The 18,146-nt window shown below is 37.4% G+C and overlaps 1 protein-coding gene across 4 annotated transcripts in view; it reads left to right on the forward strand.

Annotated features, from left to right (window-relative positions):
* The window catches only part of BBS9 (Bardet-Biedl syndrome 9), a 469,951-nt gene that overhangs the window by 383,498 nt on the left and 68,307 nt on the right, over positions 1-18,146 (forward strand). For all 4 annotated transcript variants that reach the window (XM_068549287.1, XM_068549291.1, XM_068549288.1 and 1 more), the window contains one exon: positions 10-192. In XM_068549287.1, the coding sequence (XP_068405388.1) occupies positions 10-192 (183 nt within the window). The remainder of the gene's footprint in view (positions 1-9; positions 193-18,146) is intronic.

An 18,146-nucleotide genomic window follows, 5' to 3' on the forward strand; every position in this document is an offset into this window, starting at 1 on the left:
TTTCTGCAGGTAATCGCTCTAGCAGATGCAGTAGAGGAAAACCAAGACAATCTGTTCCAGTCATTCACCAGGCTGAAAAGTGCCACCCATTTGGTGATTCTGCTGATCGGGCTGTGGCAGAAGCTTAGCGCCGACCAGATTGCTATCCTGGAAGCAGCATTTCTGCCACTGCAGCAGGACACTCAAGAACTGGTAAGGACCCACAAGCCTGCAGTGGTAACAGCCACCGTTATTGAAAAAGGTTGTGGTTTTAGGAAGATATCACATGCCTATCATGTCTTCTAAGGTATCAAATGAAAGCTTGGTTTTGTTTTGTTTTTTTACCCAAATCCTGTTTTCCTTTTCTTCAAACCATAATAAAAATGTCAAGTAAAGGCCTTTTTTTTTTTTTTCTACAGCTATTTGAAAAAATAGGTATATAGTCCATTTTTATGTGGTATCCAGTCTATTTTTTATATACTCTTCAATCACTTAGAAGCCAGGGAAACAGTCATTTGACCGCCAGGGTGATGGCAGTAAACATTCAGATTATCTAATCCTTTCCTTTTCCATGAGAGAAAACAGTTCAGCCATTTTAATTTGCTCAACGTTCTTAAATTTAAGTGTCACTTCAAGGGTTAGAGAGAACTGAGGTAGCCTTGCTGAATGACAGGGATATTTTGTTACATTTATGTAATTCTTTATATGTAGTTTATAAACTCTTTTACTCTTGATCCTTTGAATAGGCAGTTTAGAACAAAAAGGGAAAAAATGGGGGTATGCATTTGGAGTTTTTGGTGAAGGACGATATAAATAAACATCTTAGATGCTTTGAATCTTTGAGGTATGTGACTACCAGGTGCCGTTAATGCATGCTTTTATTTACAAAGAAATAATATACTTCTTTGAAATCAGAGATGCTTGAACTTATATTTTTGTATTGGAGGAAACTGTTTCAACAAAAAAGTCATTTCAGATCCATTTTTAAACACAGATGTGAAAACATGGTACTAAAGATAATAGTACTAAAACTAAAATTTTGGGGTGTTAACTAGGTACCATGTTTTCTTTGAAGTGTTTCACAAGGATTATCTCATTTAATCTTAAACAAGGACCTATAATATAGTTAAGGTATTGTTTTCATCCCTATTTTACATATGGGAAAATTTAGGCTTTGAGAGTTAAGTACCTTTCTGAAATTAGTGGGTGGTAGAGCCAGAATTTGGACCAAAGTCTGTCTGCTTCCAAAGACATGTTTTTAACCTGTATATGGTATTTTAGCAACAAAGTCATGAACATGATTTTGAAAATCACAAGCTTTGTCAGTTGAATCTAATTTTCTACAGTTGGGTCAAAGGGTTGTCAGAATAAAAAAAAAAATCAAGCTATATTTTATATCCTTAACAAAACTGTAAAAATAAATCAGAAAAATTTTAGAGTACACATTATTTTTAGATTGATAAAATTACAGCTAAAATCGACCTTTGAGAAGCTAGAAGTGTACACTGTAATAATAGAAAATAAAGAATAGAATGGTCAAGATTATATATATATATTTTTTGAATTTTATTTTATTTATTTTTTTATACAGCAGGTTCTTATTAGTCATCAATTTTATACACATCAGTGTATACATGTCAATCCCAATCTCCCAATTCATCACACCACCACCTTCACCCCCCACCGCTTTCCCCCCTTGGTGTCCATACGTTTGTTCTCTACATCTGTGTCTCAATTTCTGCCCTGCAAACCGGTTCATCTGTACCATTTTTCTAGGTTCCACATATATGCATTAATATACAATATTTGTTTTTCTCTTTCTGACTTACTTCACTCTGTATGACAGTCTCTAGATCCATCCAGGTCTCTACAAATGACCCAATTTCGTTCCTTTTTATGGCTGAGTAATATTCCATTGTATATATGTACCACATCTTCTTTATCCATTCGTCTGTCGATGGACACTTAGGTTGCTTCCATGACCTGGCTATAGTAAATAGTGCTGCAATGAACATTGGGGTGCATGTGTCTTTTTGAATTATGGTTTTCTCTGGGTATATGCCCAGTAGTGGGATTGCTGGATCATATGGTAATTCTATTTTTAGTTTTTTAAAGAACCTCCATACTGTTCTCCATGGTGAATGTATCAGTTTACATTCCCACCAACAGTGCAAGAGGGTTCCCTTTTCTCCACACCCTCTCCAGCATTTGTTGTTTGTAGATTTTCTGATGATGCCCATTCTAACTGGTGTGAGGTGATACCTCACTGTAGTTTTGGTTTGCATTTCTCTAATAATTAGTGATGTTGAGCAGCTTTTCATGTGCTTCTTGGCCATCTGTATAAGATTATATTAATAAGAATATTAACTATCACTATCACTATGAACTCAGATTTAGTAGTCAAAAAGACTTGGGTGGCTTGAGGTGCTGGTTCCAGCAAAGTCCATCTGGTCAAGTTTCTTAGCTGATCTAAATCTCTGCTTCTGTAGCTCTAAAATGGAAACAATTACGTTAGCTGTCCAATAAATTGTAATAAGAATTAAATGAGATAATTGGATAGAGTGCTAATCATCATTAGTAGTGGTTTGTCTACTTTATGTGTATTATTTATAGTCCTCACTAAAGCCATGCAAGGTAGATATTACTACCTTTTCATGGTGATTTGTCTCCTCAACTACACTTGAGGGCAGGAATTATATCTTACTCATTTTTATATTCTCAGTGCCTGGCACAATGACTGACCATAGTGCAGTTGATATTTGTTGGGGTGAATGAATGGAGATAAGGGTGGAAGCTAACAAGAGGTGACGTGGCAGAACAGATGCAGTGGATCGAGTCTGGAGCATGAGGAAGCAGGGCAGGGCCAGCTGTATAATTTACAAGGTTGAGTGCAAAATGAAAATGCAGATCCCTTGTTCAAAAAAGTAGGAAAAAATGCTGAAGTGCTGTTAAAACAGGTACTAAACACATAGCTTTTTAGTTTCTGTAGTCTCTCTCTCATCGTGGTATTTTTGTTTGCTATTTATTTATGTAGTTCTAAATAAAGAAAAATTTAAAGAATTGCCACAATTATACAATATATACAGTATATGCAACTTGTATTTTGTAGCTCATATGCATTTTGTTCTCATGGAACTGCAGAATTGCTGCACAAAACTTAACTGTCTTTATTTCACTTCTTAACCAGTGCACATCTACCAACACTCTCTACCTTCAGCTTCCTGCTGAGTAAGGAAGGACTGAAGGGAAAGGAGCTCTGTGTCACTCTATTGCCCTTTCTTTCTATGTTATCATTTTCAGTGTAAGTGGTTGGTTAATACAGGGAAGTAACAGGAGTGTAGTGGGTTTCCTTAGTCATTCCTGTTTCTTTGAATCTATTGCCTTCTTTCTTAATTCAAAACAAGTTCTGGTTCAAATGAAAAGCCTCTCAGGACTGTCAGTTCCTTTGCTTAATCAGTCTAGACAGAATAGGCCTTCCTCCTGCTTACTTTGAGTCTCTGTGAACTCCCACTCATCCTGGGGCCACGGGAATTCTGAGCTATGGGGCTGTATGTGAATGGGGGGAAAGGAGGGAGGAGGCATGCATATTGCACATATTTTCCCTTCTCACACGTGCTTCATTGTTTTATCAGACTTCACTTACAAAACACAAATTCAAAGATTAAATTATTAAGAATTTCAAGATGATGACAACAAAGCACTAAACTGAGCACAGGGCCCTGTGCAGTTACACAGCTTGCATGCTTCTGAAGCTGGCCCTGAAGCATGCTTAGACCCAAAGGAAGAATTTCCTAGAAATAAACATTCTCAAATGTAGGAATTGAGTCCCAAGAGAGACTGTGGTATTTCTGACTCCAGAGATCTTTAAAAACAGCTTCATTCACCAGGAGTGTGTAAGTATGCTCATCCCTGTAGGCAGGTGAATGGACTTAGCATCTTCTCAAAGCTCCTTTCTGCCCTGCCTCTGTATTCTCTACTGTCATACCTCCCAAATCATGTAAGAAAAAATTACTTCAACTCTCTTCTGAATTTGGTGAGATTAGAAGGTGTGTATACTTGTTATGTCTATCGAAGTCATTAATGAGACAGGACATTTGATAAAAACATAACTTGGAGAAGAATGAATCAAAAAAGACATTTTAATACTGCTTGTTATACTCTTCATCTTTAATTAGGTTGTGGTATTCACTTTGGACTTATACTATTGAGACAGCTTATATATCTTGAGAAAAAAAGGAATCCTTTTTCATTCTTTAAGACGTACTCATGCAGTATGTGGTTTTGACATGCTGGTTCACAATCCTCCACATTATGCCTTTAGACCTCACAAATAAATGTTATGTGATGGGTATCCCGCTGAGATGTGAAAATGAAATATGCAAACCTGAAATAACTTGGAAGGAGGGTGAGGCGGGGAAGAAAGGAGTCTCTGACCAGAATGTTGAAATATATCCCATATTGAAGTTATTATGATACCACAAAAATCTGAATGTAATTTAGACGGTTTGGTTGAGGGTGGATGGCAGAATACATTGTGAGAGGGAGAACTTTAGACATGTGGGCAACATTTTCAGAAGAGACTCTCAGTTCAAGGTCAGATGTCCCCACAGTATTGAGAGGTAAGAGAAAGTGCTCAGAAGATGTTTTATTTACGGTTCAAACAGCACCGCATAATGGTTTGTTGTATTGTTATTTAGATGGCATGTGTCACAAGACAGGCTAAATACCATAGTCAACTCTGGAATATTTTCTTCTTAATAGCCTCGGTTTCACAAAGCAAAAATGTTTAGAATTCATTATTGCTAATGAAAGGTAGTGTTCTTCACACTATATTATCAGTATTAAAAAAAATACCATCCCATTTGGAACAGAATTCATCAGTGTTTTCTTTGATCTGTCTCTTTAGTAACACTTTTCCATTTTTGCCACTTCTCAATACTTTTGGAAGGCAAATAAATGCTGGTGTTGCTGACTATTATATGTGATTTTTTAAGTTGCTGAAAGTTATATATACCAAATGTGTTTTTGTAGGGATACTCCCTATCACTTTAAGAAAAACGTTAAATGTTTTATTTGGCGTCTCCAAAAAGAGGTCATAAACATAGTTCTATCGGTGGATTTGATAATATAGTATTATCCCTATTGTCTTCCTGTGATGCTGGAGAAGTTTTACCTAAAATAATGTTCTATCAGAGTACCTGTTAGGGAAACTCTAAAATGAATTTTCTTACTTTTCTGAGGATATTTCAGAGTATTTGGATCCTCAATGCAGAATTTAAATATGCCTCTACTGACCCTCTATCCACTTGAAGCTCTATGGAAAATACAGTCTCCTTAGACTTACCTAAGTAAGTCTACTTAGGTCAATGTGTTACTGTTTTGAGCCTGAGAGAGTATTTAATTGTGATATTACACACATCTCCCCCTCATTATGCTGTATAGAAGCCAAAAGCTGCAAAACTACACATACCTCGGGATTGGCCTAAGAGGAAAAATCTTTTATCCAGTTCATTTATTAACCATTTTTTCATTCAATGAATATTTATTGAGCACCTGCTATGTTTCAGGCAGTGTTCTAGGCACTTAGCATACCTCAATAAACCGAATAGACTTGGTACCCATCCTTTGGGGATTTACTTCAACATTACAAGCAAACATATTCTAGTCATATTCAGTTGTAAACATATTGGCTATCTAATATGGTAGCCACTTGTCACATGTAGCTATTTAAATTGATATTTAAGTAAATTAAAATGAGATAAAATTAAAATTTCAGTTTCTCAGCCACACTAGCTGTATTTCAACTGCTCAATAGCCGCATGTGGTGAGTGGGTACCACATTGGACAGTGTAGATACAGAATATTCCATCATTGCAGAAGTTTCTGTTGCATAACAGTATCAGTCATTAAGAGGGAAAGGGTTTTTTCAGTTGAGTTAATAACTTAAGCACATTTTAACAAATTAGTGAAAGCAGGGTAGGATACTGACATTAAATGATGCCATGGTGTTTGCATTAGCAGCCCTTATTTCTGGTATTCTGGGATCAGCCTGGTCATTTTCACAATAACCATATATTCTCCCAGGAACAAGAAACTTCTCTAGGGAGATGTGTGCATCTGCATAAAGGAGAGGCAAGAATCTGGCACAGGGGCTGCTACTCCCCCTTCATATGGCCTTGGTAGACGTTATAATCATCATAGACTCTTTCCTGTTGAGCTGACACCATGGCCTCAGAATCCTTTTGAATACAGCACTCTAGGTAGTTACTGTCCCTTGGAGTTGGTACGTGGATGATTCCTTTTTGCCCTTCCTAATCTCTATACAGATCTGCTTCTTATTTTCCTAGTAAACAGCTTAGATGACTAAGATTCTGTACGATGAAGTCCCGCAGATGGCAGGAAAATAAGGAGAAGCAGTGCTGGTATTTCCAAATGGCTGTCTCAAACTTCTTCTGCTCTAAATGTTCATGTGTTCCACCTGATTCCAGAGGAATCTCTAAAGAAAAGAGCAACAGTGCACTGGTTTGGGGACCTGATTACATACAATCCTAGAGTTGGAAGGAATATTGGCACGTTGCATAGCATCTTGCCTTTTTCTTTTATTTCAAAGTGCATTGAATATCTTTAGTAGCTGTTATCTGCTATTTGAAAAAAGAAAAGCTTTATTGTGTCCTTTAGGGGTTTAATAGTTACCTTCCCTAGTACTGAACTTTAAAATCCCCTGGGAAAGTTAAGATGGAAATTTACATCAGTGGGGGAAGGAGATTTGGACCTTCAGCCTTACTTTTTGATTGATTATTCCTTTTACAAACTGATATGGAAAGAGAAACTTATTTTTAACATTTTCAACATGGTTCATGTGAGAAAACAGATGTTTATAATAGGAAATCCTATTGTGTGGAGGGACTTATCAAGACTCACTTACAAGGCTTAAAGACTTCTACGTCACAGGTCAGATTTGATGCAAGGGCCATTGTGCTGCCTGTCTGGATTGAGTGATGACTGAGATGGCTAATCATTACTATTATTAATGACCTTTTCTTAAAAGGCAAACAAAAGGAGGAAGTCTGGTGTCAGTATCAAGCCTGCCTTTATGACTGCTAAAGTATCATCGCAATTATAACTGTCTATGGGAACATAGTGCAGAAAGTAAATATTTTGGTAATTCCCATGATCTTAGCCAGCAAGATAAACATGAAAGAATTAGTTTTATGTTCATAATGACCACATACTCTGTGTTGTTGCTAGTTAGGTGCAACTGGTGTTATGTAATGTAATACTTGACTAGAGTTGAATATAATGTATCTCAGAGCTTTTCTGATGACCTGCTTGCAGTTTTAAAAATTGAAATAGTTGAAATACATCAGAATAGGAGCCAAGTAGAATACATTTACAGGTGGTGATGTCTAATTTTTTAATCTTTCCTTATGTATATCAAATATGAAACAGCGCTTTAACGGACATATTTAGTATTATTCATGCATTTAAGAATAAAGAGACTAAGTAAATGAACAAAGAATTGATTATTTGAAGCTCCACTCTCACTGTATGTGAGATCCTTTGTGAAATAAGGTGTGATTTAATTATAAATAAGTAAAATAAGTAAAAATCACGCTACCACAGTGAGGAAAATAATGATCATCGCCATCCTTATAATGCTTGCCAATTTGATTCCTGGCTGGAAGTGTATTTACTTAGTTCAATTTCCTTAAAATACCTTTACTGTGCCTAATTTGAGTCTACTAATTACAAAGAGATGATTTTGCCATTTCTGGGACGTTGCATTCTTTTACAAATGTACACCTGGAAATTGGTGACTCTTTCCTCTAAAAAACCGGTGCTCCCTCTTCTCTGTAACCACATGCAGAGCTGCACCTCCAGGTTTAGTCAGTCACCCTAGCTGGTGGTTGTTCATTTGGAAATGTTTCTGGGAACCCCCCTTGGCTTGCGTCCTTGTTATTCTACCTGGCTTTCTGTGGTGGCATTTGAAGTAGCCTTTCTACCCATGTTTTTGCCTTTCTACCCACGTTTTGCCCCGCACATCTCTGCAAGACTCAGCCCACTGCTCTCCTGTCACACATCTGCTTACATACTTTCCATGGCTCTCTTTGCCCCTGGTCGAGTTTGGATTCCAGTGCCAGGCATTCAGGACTTTCAGTCACTTGGCTCCACTATATCTTCTTTCTGAAACTCCTTTTCTGTGACTTCCCAGCTTCCCCACTTTGTTCTGGGAAAGCTGACTTTCCATGGATACACAACTTCTTTCCATCAGGCAGGGCTAATAGAGCTTTTTTCCCTCACCTAAAATAGTGTCCTCTCTTTACCCTTCTATCTACCCTCTTTAAGAGGCAGATCAATTTTCATTTCCTCCCTATTTATTCTGGCTTTCATTCTCTTGTGAATTTCACTTGGGGGTATGACATAATTTAGCTCTCATTTTATACTCTAAAATTGTCTATGTGCTTGTCTTGTATTCTAATTTAAGGACAGATTCTTTCATATCCCCACAGAATTAAAGCTTAAATTAAGCATATAGTCGGATATAAGATCCGTGGATTGTTTGATACCCCATTTACTTTCATAATGTTTCACACAATTACAGATTGTCCTCCAACAACTGTGTAGCTTTTTAAAAGTCATTTTTAAAAAAGGAAGCAATCTATTTCCATTTTGAATTACTCCTTTTTTTTTTGCAAGCAACCTCAAATTTTTGGGGCATTCTATAAGAGAAAACTTGATCTTTCCTGTACAGATGGTAAAAGATATAGGTAAACTGATAGCCAGACCATCACACATAAATATTTATACATATATTCATTCACATATCCTGTAATTCAAATCAGTTAACATAAAAATTTTCAGTCTTACCAGTGATGAATATATGCAAGTGTAAACAGCTATTAGGTACACTTCACCTTTATTGATTTAGTCAAATTTGGTAATAAATACTACTAACAGACATGTAGTGAAATAGACACACCCAGCTATTTCTGATATAGTCTTTCCAGAGAGTCCTCTAGGAAAATGTGGGTCATAAAACTAATCCAACACTTGGGCACCAGTAATCTAAGTTAATGCACTGAAAGTAGTAAACTAAAATCCATTTGGTACCATAATGTTTATATTTATAATTATGAAATACCACAAGCAACCTAAATGCTAATAGTTGGAAAATACAAATGGTGGTATATCAGTTGAATAGAATATTATGTCAAACCGGGGTTCACATCCCTTTTAGAGCAAATACTTAACTAGCTGGGCATCCTTAGGCAAATTACAGAACTCTTTAAGCATTGGTTTCCTTATCTGTACATTGGTGAACGAGACCAGACCCCAAGGACTGGTTCTGCTTCGAAGAGAGTTGAGAGTGGCCATCCAGCTTTGATTTTACCTTACCTTCGCTTTATATTCCTACTGAACCAGTAAATAAATGGTACAGAGGAAGAACATGACATAAAGAAAGTGAGTGAACTTGGCTCCCCAATGCCTTTCTCATGAAGACATGCCCAGAGTTTGTTGGAAAACACAGTTCGTGCCGAGTGAGGAATCTGCCAGTTCAGAGGTGCTCAGAGCCAGAAACTCACTGCCCTTCACACAGTTAGGTCGGGAGAAAGGCCATGTCAGGATCTGAGGAGCTGTACACATGGAATTTCTCTTTACATTTCAGGTATATCCTTTCCTCTACTATGTATTTTTTTTTTTTTTTTTTTTTTTTTACCACGTAATCTGGCTTTCCTTAGGTTTGGCTATGGTCTACTATTCATGATTTACTGAAACACAATAAATATTGAATAAAAATATGTATAAAATAAGGTTTTTCTTCTTCAATAATACTTATCCAAATTCTATTTCCTACACAAAGTAAGAAAGTTACATTGCTCGTTTGGTCTCAGTGAACTAGACCATATACTGAGCCTCCTTTGGGTGTCTTCACCATCATTTTTAGATTCAGGGTTTTGATGTTTAGTTATCTATGTCAACTGGAAGACCAGAATACCACTACTACCACTACCACTACCACTACCACCACTACCACTACTACTACTACTACTACTACTGCTATTATTAATACTACCACAGAAGTGCTAAACCTTATTTTAAAACAATATTACTCGTGTGAACTCATTTGGAAACTACTTGTCAAAGATGTGCAGATGTTAAGGACACCTTTTATAAACCTCTTAAGGTTCATAGGAGGACTAATTGAGGAAATGTACATAAAGTGCTAAACGTGGTGCTGGGCATATACAGTCTCCAAGAATTACTAGCTCTTGTTACTACTATTTCAATAATGGAATGCCATCCATTGTAAGTGACAGCATTATTTTATGGACCACTTAGAAAAAAAAAAACAAACACTGCCAATTAAACTATGATATAGTGTTCTTTATCACTTAAAATTTTAGATAATTATTGAAAGAGATTTTAGACTTATTTAGACATACATTTTATCACATCTTACTCTTGAGCCTCAGTAAGAGGAAAGCAGCATAAATTGGTTAAGGTATTCCTGAAACTTCTTCACATTCAAAGTTTGATTCTCTTAAGTCACCTTTCAACTACAGGTGATCCCTATCTGTGTTTTTCCACACAGCATTGTCCTGTGTGCCATGAAGAGCATTTTGATGCAACCTTAAGAGTGTGCCACTGTTGCCTTCATGATTTTTTTCTGAGTCCCTAATATCCATTCTAAAAATTTTCCATTTTGACTAAGCTCAAAGCTTCGTTTTTTTCCTTCAGTTGAATCATATATTGGTGCAAGTTAAGAAGCTTCTATCCATAGTTAGCAAGAAATTTTAGGCAAATTGATGTTTACTGCTTTAACAGTAGTCCTGTGTGATACATTAATTAATCAAACCACATCTATCCCAGAGATTTGGCAATTTCTCTTACTTCAGTTGTATTGTTTGACAGAGGATAGTAATCTGTGTGCATGTATCTCAGTAACAAAACATAATACATTTCTCCTATCTGTATCTTCTTGTTTTACATCCTGGAAGGCACTTAGCTTTTGCTTTGCAAGGACATATGGCAGTGCTGTCATTCTTCTGTCATGAATATTTGCTTCACTAATTTCAAATTTATACTTCCAACTGTTCTATTCCCATGCCTTTCCGTGCACACAACTTTTTTGTTCAATGATGAGTCATAGTATAATTTTGATATTTTAAATGATAATCAGTTTGACAGGAAAGTATGGCCATTGCACATCCATCAACTGAAGTGACAAAATATGAACAGCTAAGACAAAGACTGCACATACACAGGCACTGACAGCAATAGCATGACTGGTGCCTGGAAGCCAGCGGTTGTCAGACGCCGCTGAAATTGACACAATCTATTTCAGAGATGTTAAAAGGTGAAAAAATTGCTCTGGAATTGATGGAACATAATTGTAGGCACAGAGTCAAAGATTTTAATTACAGTCATTTTTTTATTAACAGGAAATTTGTGAGTGGTTTGAATCGGGGACAGGAAGTTATAGGAAAGGGCAATGCCTTGGTGTTCCATCCTGGAGCAGGCGTCCTTAACCAGAAGCAGATTTCATATAAATAGGAAAGATCTTACCAGTTGTTGCGTTTTGAAGAGAAAGCTGCAAATAAACTGTGAGAAGTAATGAAGGTTGAGTAATGAAGGTTGCTATCACTCCTAATTTGGCAGATTGCCTAACATGATTATGAAATCTAAGCTTTGATTTCACTGATATGTCATTTATGAGGACTGCAGGAACACAGGTCTTCTCTCCCACCGCAGTGAATGAGACGATGCGGATGAAATCACTGATATTGTGAGCAGGAATATGCTTCACTTTCTGCATTTAAAGTGGTGAAACTGGCCAGTTTCCTATGAAATCTAATTTCTGTGGTTTAATGGCAGTGATCAGTTGCAGTGGTTAGTTGTTTTCTAACCCATGGGCTGTAAATTCAAAGTCATAAACATCTCTATATAATTTTTAGCAATCTCAGAACCACATCCAATAAACTTCACTAATTAGAAGACATCCCTGTTTTGTAGAGAAATAAAGAGAGAAATTAAATACACACACACACATACACATTCATACACACACAGAAGATATAGGCCTGCCTCCCCCAATTCAAAGAAATGTAAGAAAACTAACTTATTGAGCGTTATTAAGTACTACGCATTGGCCAAGGACTCTGCATACATTACCCCATTTCATCCTCACTCTGTGCTGGATGCTGTTTGTGCTTCACCCATGTCTCTCCACCTCCTGCCATTCCTGAAAGCTTCTACCTGCTGGACACCTGCAGTTTTGCTGCCTGGGGATTCTCCCTGTTTGGCAGAGGCTGTGCAGCCACATGTTTGATCAATGACTGACAGGGTTTGGTAGATTAATACCCCAGCTCCCTCATCCCTCCAGTTGGCAAAGTCCAAGGTACATTACACACCACCTCCCAGAGTAGTCCAGCAGGATTGCACCAGTTACCTACAGCGGTAACTGCTCACAGCCCAACAGTTTATTGTCTTCTCCCCCTTCCCCCTCTCACTTACTCACTTCCCACCAGCACCTCTTGGATCAGCTGTCAGATAAACTACTTGCATCCACATCCTTGCTTCACAACTATTACTTCCATTTTACAAATGAGGAAATATGCCCAAGGTCATATAGCTAGAAAATAGCAGAGGCGAGATTTGAACCCAAGCTAAGGAACTTCACAAAAATGAGAAACCTGACTCAATGGGGGAACTTTTGACAAGGTGATCATACTGAAGTTTTATTCTTCTCCAATATGACTACTTTAACAAGGATAAGTATAATTTATATTGTGTATTATGTGTACCTGTGCTGGATTCTATATTAGAAAATGCTAACAAATTTAATCTACTTATTTGCTTCACATAACACTAAAAAGAACTCAAACTATATAATTGATTTTTGCACAAAGTTTATGGGAAGGTACCTCATTATGTAGACAATTACTATTTAACTTTGAGATTTGTGCTGCTGTGTTGCTGTTATCTTAGCTTGATTGCTGTGAAAAATGACATGAACATTGAATGGTGTACAGTCAGTCACTTCAGATCCCATTTTCTATATTTTTTTCTTCGGACTTGAATTCTATTTGAAAGAAAATAGAAATAGAAATCTAGTATCTGGACCTTCCTATAGCTGTTTCAGATCCACCCGTGGCTTTGACCAAGAAGGAAGTAAGTAGGCGAGTCTTAAAATAGTGAAGCTTCTGGGTGGTCCTGAAAAATACAAACTAATTAAAAGGAAGAGAGAGACACAGAAAGAAAGAGATCCTGAAGAAAAGTGCTTTACACTTAAATCAGTGGTTTCATGTGTTTTGGGACATTTTTTCTTGAATTTGGTTATTTCCTATTCTTTGAGATTTTTAAGAACACAGCGTTGTTAGGGAGGAGTTGATGCCTTCAGTTTATTTACATGGCTCTTCTCTTGTCCTAGCTTCAGTAAGATTTTCCCCAGACTCTGTCAGATATATGGGTATTTGGGGAGTCTGTGACCCCATGAATCTTTTGATTCCATAATAAGAATGGGCTCTCCAAGTATTCTCAGTAATGAGTCCTTGAAATGAGCATGTAACTCAGACTCATCAGAGTCAAGTCTGACCATTGTTATGTTTTCAGGGGATGTGGTGTCCCAAGGCCATTCCTAGATGTTAGTTACAGTAGTCTATGCAGGTGCTAAAAGCTTTGACCCATCCAAACTGGCACAAATCATAGTGCTTTTTGATTATGCAGTAAAATCTTATTTAATTGTATACAGATTATTCACTTGGATAAAGAAGCTGATTTGAATTTTGGTTCCATGAATATGTTAATTGTGACCATAAATTTTCTGGGGGAAGACCTCATATGATATTATCTGCCTAAGGTGATCTGATGAAAATAGATTGAAAGGCACACATGATGAAATGGGAAAAAAGTGGTCTGTAGTTTAGTGACCAGGAGCATGGAATTTAGAGCCATACAGTCCTGAATCCCATTACAGCTCTTACTTTTAATAATTGTGTCATTTGTGGTGAAATACTTCGCATCTAGCACCTTAGTTGGAAGTTACAATACCAATTTAACAAGATAATTATTTACAAATAATATTTGTAAATTTCTTAGCATACTTTCTAGTACATAAGAGGTCCTAAATAGTTTTTGTTCTTGTTGTTATTTCTAGTGTCATTATTATTCACAAGAACCAGCCCCCAAAAGATCAACTTTTAGAGACAATTCCCAGAAGTAAGAATAATAGCATGGAATTAAGTAACTACAATTGCTAAATATGTCTCATTAAATCTAAAAACACCTGGCAAAGGAAATTATTTTTCTGATTTTTAACTGATGAGGAAACTGAGACCCAGAGACCTAAAATAGTTTTCCCAGAGACATACAGCTTATAAGGAAAGGTGCCACATTTTAGCCTAGGTCTTCCGACTTCTAACCCAGTGCCCTTCTCATGACCCATGCTGCCTCTTACATGGAAATACATAAGCAAGCATAAGTCATAGCCTGAGATGGTGAATAAGTGAAGGACCAAAGCTTCATGTTAGGCCAGGTAACTAATGACCTCAGGGGAAAAAGCAGCCACAAATTCAGGACTCACTTTCCTGGGCTTCCCTTGTCCCCTGGATCTTGACCTGGTAATTACTATCTTGTTAGCTTTCCTATAACTTCAAAGAAGTGATTTTTGTATATGTTTTTTCTAGTTATTCTCAGTGGGATAATTGCTCCAAATGATCTAATCTACCGTCACCAGAAGCAGGTTTCCCTTGGAATATTCATTATCAATTTTATTTTCCAGTCTTAATATTTTTGTAAGTTGTTTCTGAGTAGTGCATGTGACTGGAAGCTTTTGCCTGAAGCAGACTTTAATGCTTAGTCAAAATGATTGGCTAGCGACTTCCCTGGTGGCGCAGTGGTTAAGAATCTGCCTGCCAGTGCAGGGGACACACGTTTGAGCCCTGATCCGGGAAGATCCCACATGCCATGGAGCAATAAGCCCGTGCGCCACAACTACTGAGCCTGTGCTCTAGAGCCCACGAGCCACAACTACTGAAGCCCGTGTGCCTAGAGTCCATGCTCTGCAACAAAGAGAAGCCACCTCAATAGAAGCCCGTGCACTGCAATGAAGAGTAGCCCCCGCTCGCCGCAACTAGAGAAAGCCCGCTCACAGCAACGAAGACCCAACGCAGCCAAAAATAAATAAATTTATTTTTTAAAAAATGATTGGCTAGGTGGGACATCATTAATGTTTTGTTTTGTTTTAAAATTGAATATGGCTATCCAGGATCAGGTTTCATGATAATTCAGGTAATCTACTTGTGTCCCTTCCTCTGTCTAAATCTTTGGGGTCAGAATGGGAGTACAGGTCAAATGCAAATTTCTTAGCAAAACATAACTTAAAAAAAAGTATCAGAGTAGGTTGATTGGAAGCAACCTTATGTTTTCTGCTTGTACTGCTGCTAAACTCCATGAAGAGTGCTTAGCTTCTGTTTCTCAAAAAGGTTTTAGATTTTCATCCAATAGGAAGCAATGTGCCTTACTTTTCACAACGCTGTGTTGATAAGGATGGCACCCTGTTCTACTTTTGGTTAAAATCTGAATGAGATTTTTACAGCTTTTGAATCATGACAATACTGAAGTCCAATAAATCACTTCAGTTTAAGATTAAAAGATGATGATATTGGGGAGTGCTTCATTTTATTAGTGATGGGTTGAAAAAGTTTAAGCTGATTTTTTTCAATGTTTTATTTTATAAAAACCACTGAACGTAATTTTAAACTCATTAAGATGCCACGTAGGCCATACAGCTTGGTTTCATTTTTAAATTTTATTTTATTTTGTTTCAGGTTCAAAGAGTTGTTTTACTCTTCAAAGGTAAATAGCTCAACATTTCAAGCCCTCCTTTGCATGAAGGAAGATTCACTGAATAAAATCTAGTCTTTAGAAATAATCTGAACCTAGATAAATCTGGAAAAATTCTTATATCTTCCAAAATATATAATTTACAACTAAAGAACTAAGTGTTATTTGTACCTAGGTTTACAATGACCCTTCATTTGATTATTTTTCCTTATCTTGGCTAATTATAATATGATACAATGCAAAGTAGTAGTAATCATAAGATCAGTCATAAATACCAAAGACTTTTAATTGTGAATCCTTTACATCTATTCAAGAGGAAATTTATTTCTCTTTAATACAACTTTTTTTTTCAAATAAACGAATACGATGTAAAGGTCATTTTACCTTCAAATGTATAATGTAAGATGGGCCATTTCTGAGAGTCTTCTCTCCTCAACTGAAACCTGGGATGTGGGTACACAATCTCCATTTGTTCCTTTCCACAGATTTCTTTTTTTTTTTTTTTTTTTAACCTTTCCTCTCTCCCTTAGAGTTAACTGTGTGCACATTTGGTAACAAATGCTACCATGGCATTGTGTGGTTTTTCCCTATACTACTATAGTTGCGGACGTGGTAGTGTTTCTATTATAAACATAAGTTTGCAGGAGTTTAAAATTTTTTTATAAATTTATTTTATTATTTATTTAATTATTTTTGGCTGTGTTGGATCTTCGTTTATGTGCGAGGGCTTTCTCTAGTTGCGGCGAGCGGGGGCCACTCTTCATCGCGGTGTGCGGGCCTCTCACTGATGCGGCCTCTCTTGTTGCGGAGCACAGGCTCCAGACACGCAGGCTCAGTAGTTGTGGCTCACGGGCCCAGCTGCTCCGTGGCATGTGGGATCTTCCCAGACCAGGGCTCGAACCCGTGTCCCCTGCGTTGGCAGGCAGATTCTTAACCACTGCGCCACCAGGGAAGCCCCAGAAGTTTATAATTTGTTTGAATAAAAGTTTAAAGATATTACTCTTCACATTGGATTCCAATTGTGTATTTGTATTTGCTGATTTAAAAAAAAGTACGATTGAATATACATGCTTATGCCATTAGTATCTTCTGCTTAAGATTTGAGTGCCTTACCATTCATGTAAAATTGGCATGGCAAATAGTGTTATTCCTGTTTTATGGAGACCTTAGATATACCCTACAGAGCTTAAGTGATTTATCTAAGGTCATACAGGGAAGAGGCTGTTGAGGTGAATGAGGTTAAGTCAAAATCCAGAAGCCTTGGGGCAGTTATCTTCAACTCGGCTGTTTTAATTTGCAGGTGGCATGAGAATACTCTTTTAGTTTATTTTTTTCTTTGGTTACTTTGATTGATACCCTAGGAAATTAACTTGACAAACTTGGTCAAACTTTCTGCGTCTTACCGTTTCTGAAAAGCCACTTGCTTATACTGGTTTTTGGGCACAATGACCAGTGGAGAATAGCAGGGCACGTAGAGCAGGGAAGTCAGAAACTCAGCCATGGCTGTGTGGTCTCTGGATAGCAAAAAGCACAGCTCGGTTGACTTCAGGCAGGAGGAGGAACAGGCTAGCAGAGGCTGAGGCCTTGAATTTGAAAAGCTTCCTCCTAGAAATGGGGCATCACACTGGTACAGAGAGGCATCTGGGACCAGCATGGCATATAGGAGCCTCCACACAGGCAGGTGAAACATGAAAAGCCATGTTGGGGAACGCACACAGCAGGCGACTTGGCACTGAAGTCAGGCAGCAGGGCTACAGCCTTAGGTCTAGTTTCTTGGAAGGGATTTGGCAGGAGCAAGGCAGCCCAGTCCTTTAAGGAGTGACCCTTTAAGCAGGCTCCCAACGTAGGGGCTCAGGTAGAAGGACTAAGACAAAAGTTAAGTTACCACATGGGGTAGAGCCTAGACCTTGGGAACAAAGCAAAACCCCAATCGTCAATACTAGACTAGATATAGTAAGCACAAAAAAGCCCAGTAAATAAATTAATTTCTAGTACTGACAAGGGCCATGAAGAAGATAAAACAGAGTAACATGTACATTTAAATTTATTTATGGATTTAGTCACACATTTATAGCTGTAACTTCACACCTACTGTTGTTTTCTAAAAGCCATACATGGGTTAACTGGGACTTTAAGAGTTAGGCTATGGATTTGAGAACTAAAGTCATTTCAACTATCACCAAAGAGCACTTGCTTAGTAATTTCTTCCCTTCCAGATGTTTTTTAGCACCATTTTACCAAAATTAAGATTTTCTTTCACTCTTGCAATTAGGAGAGGTAATTGATGTTCAAATGATAAACATCAACTGATGTTCAATTAT

Source organism: Eschrichtius robustus, chromosome 8, assembly GCF_028021215.1.
Source record: "Eschrichtius robustus isolate mEscRob2 chromosome 8, mEscRob2.pri, whole genome shotgun sequence".
Taxonomy (NCBI): Eukaryota; Metazoa; Chordata; class Mammalia; order Artiodactyla; family Eschrichtiidae; genus Eschrichtius; species Eschrichtius robustus.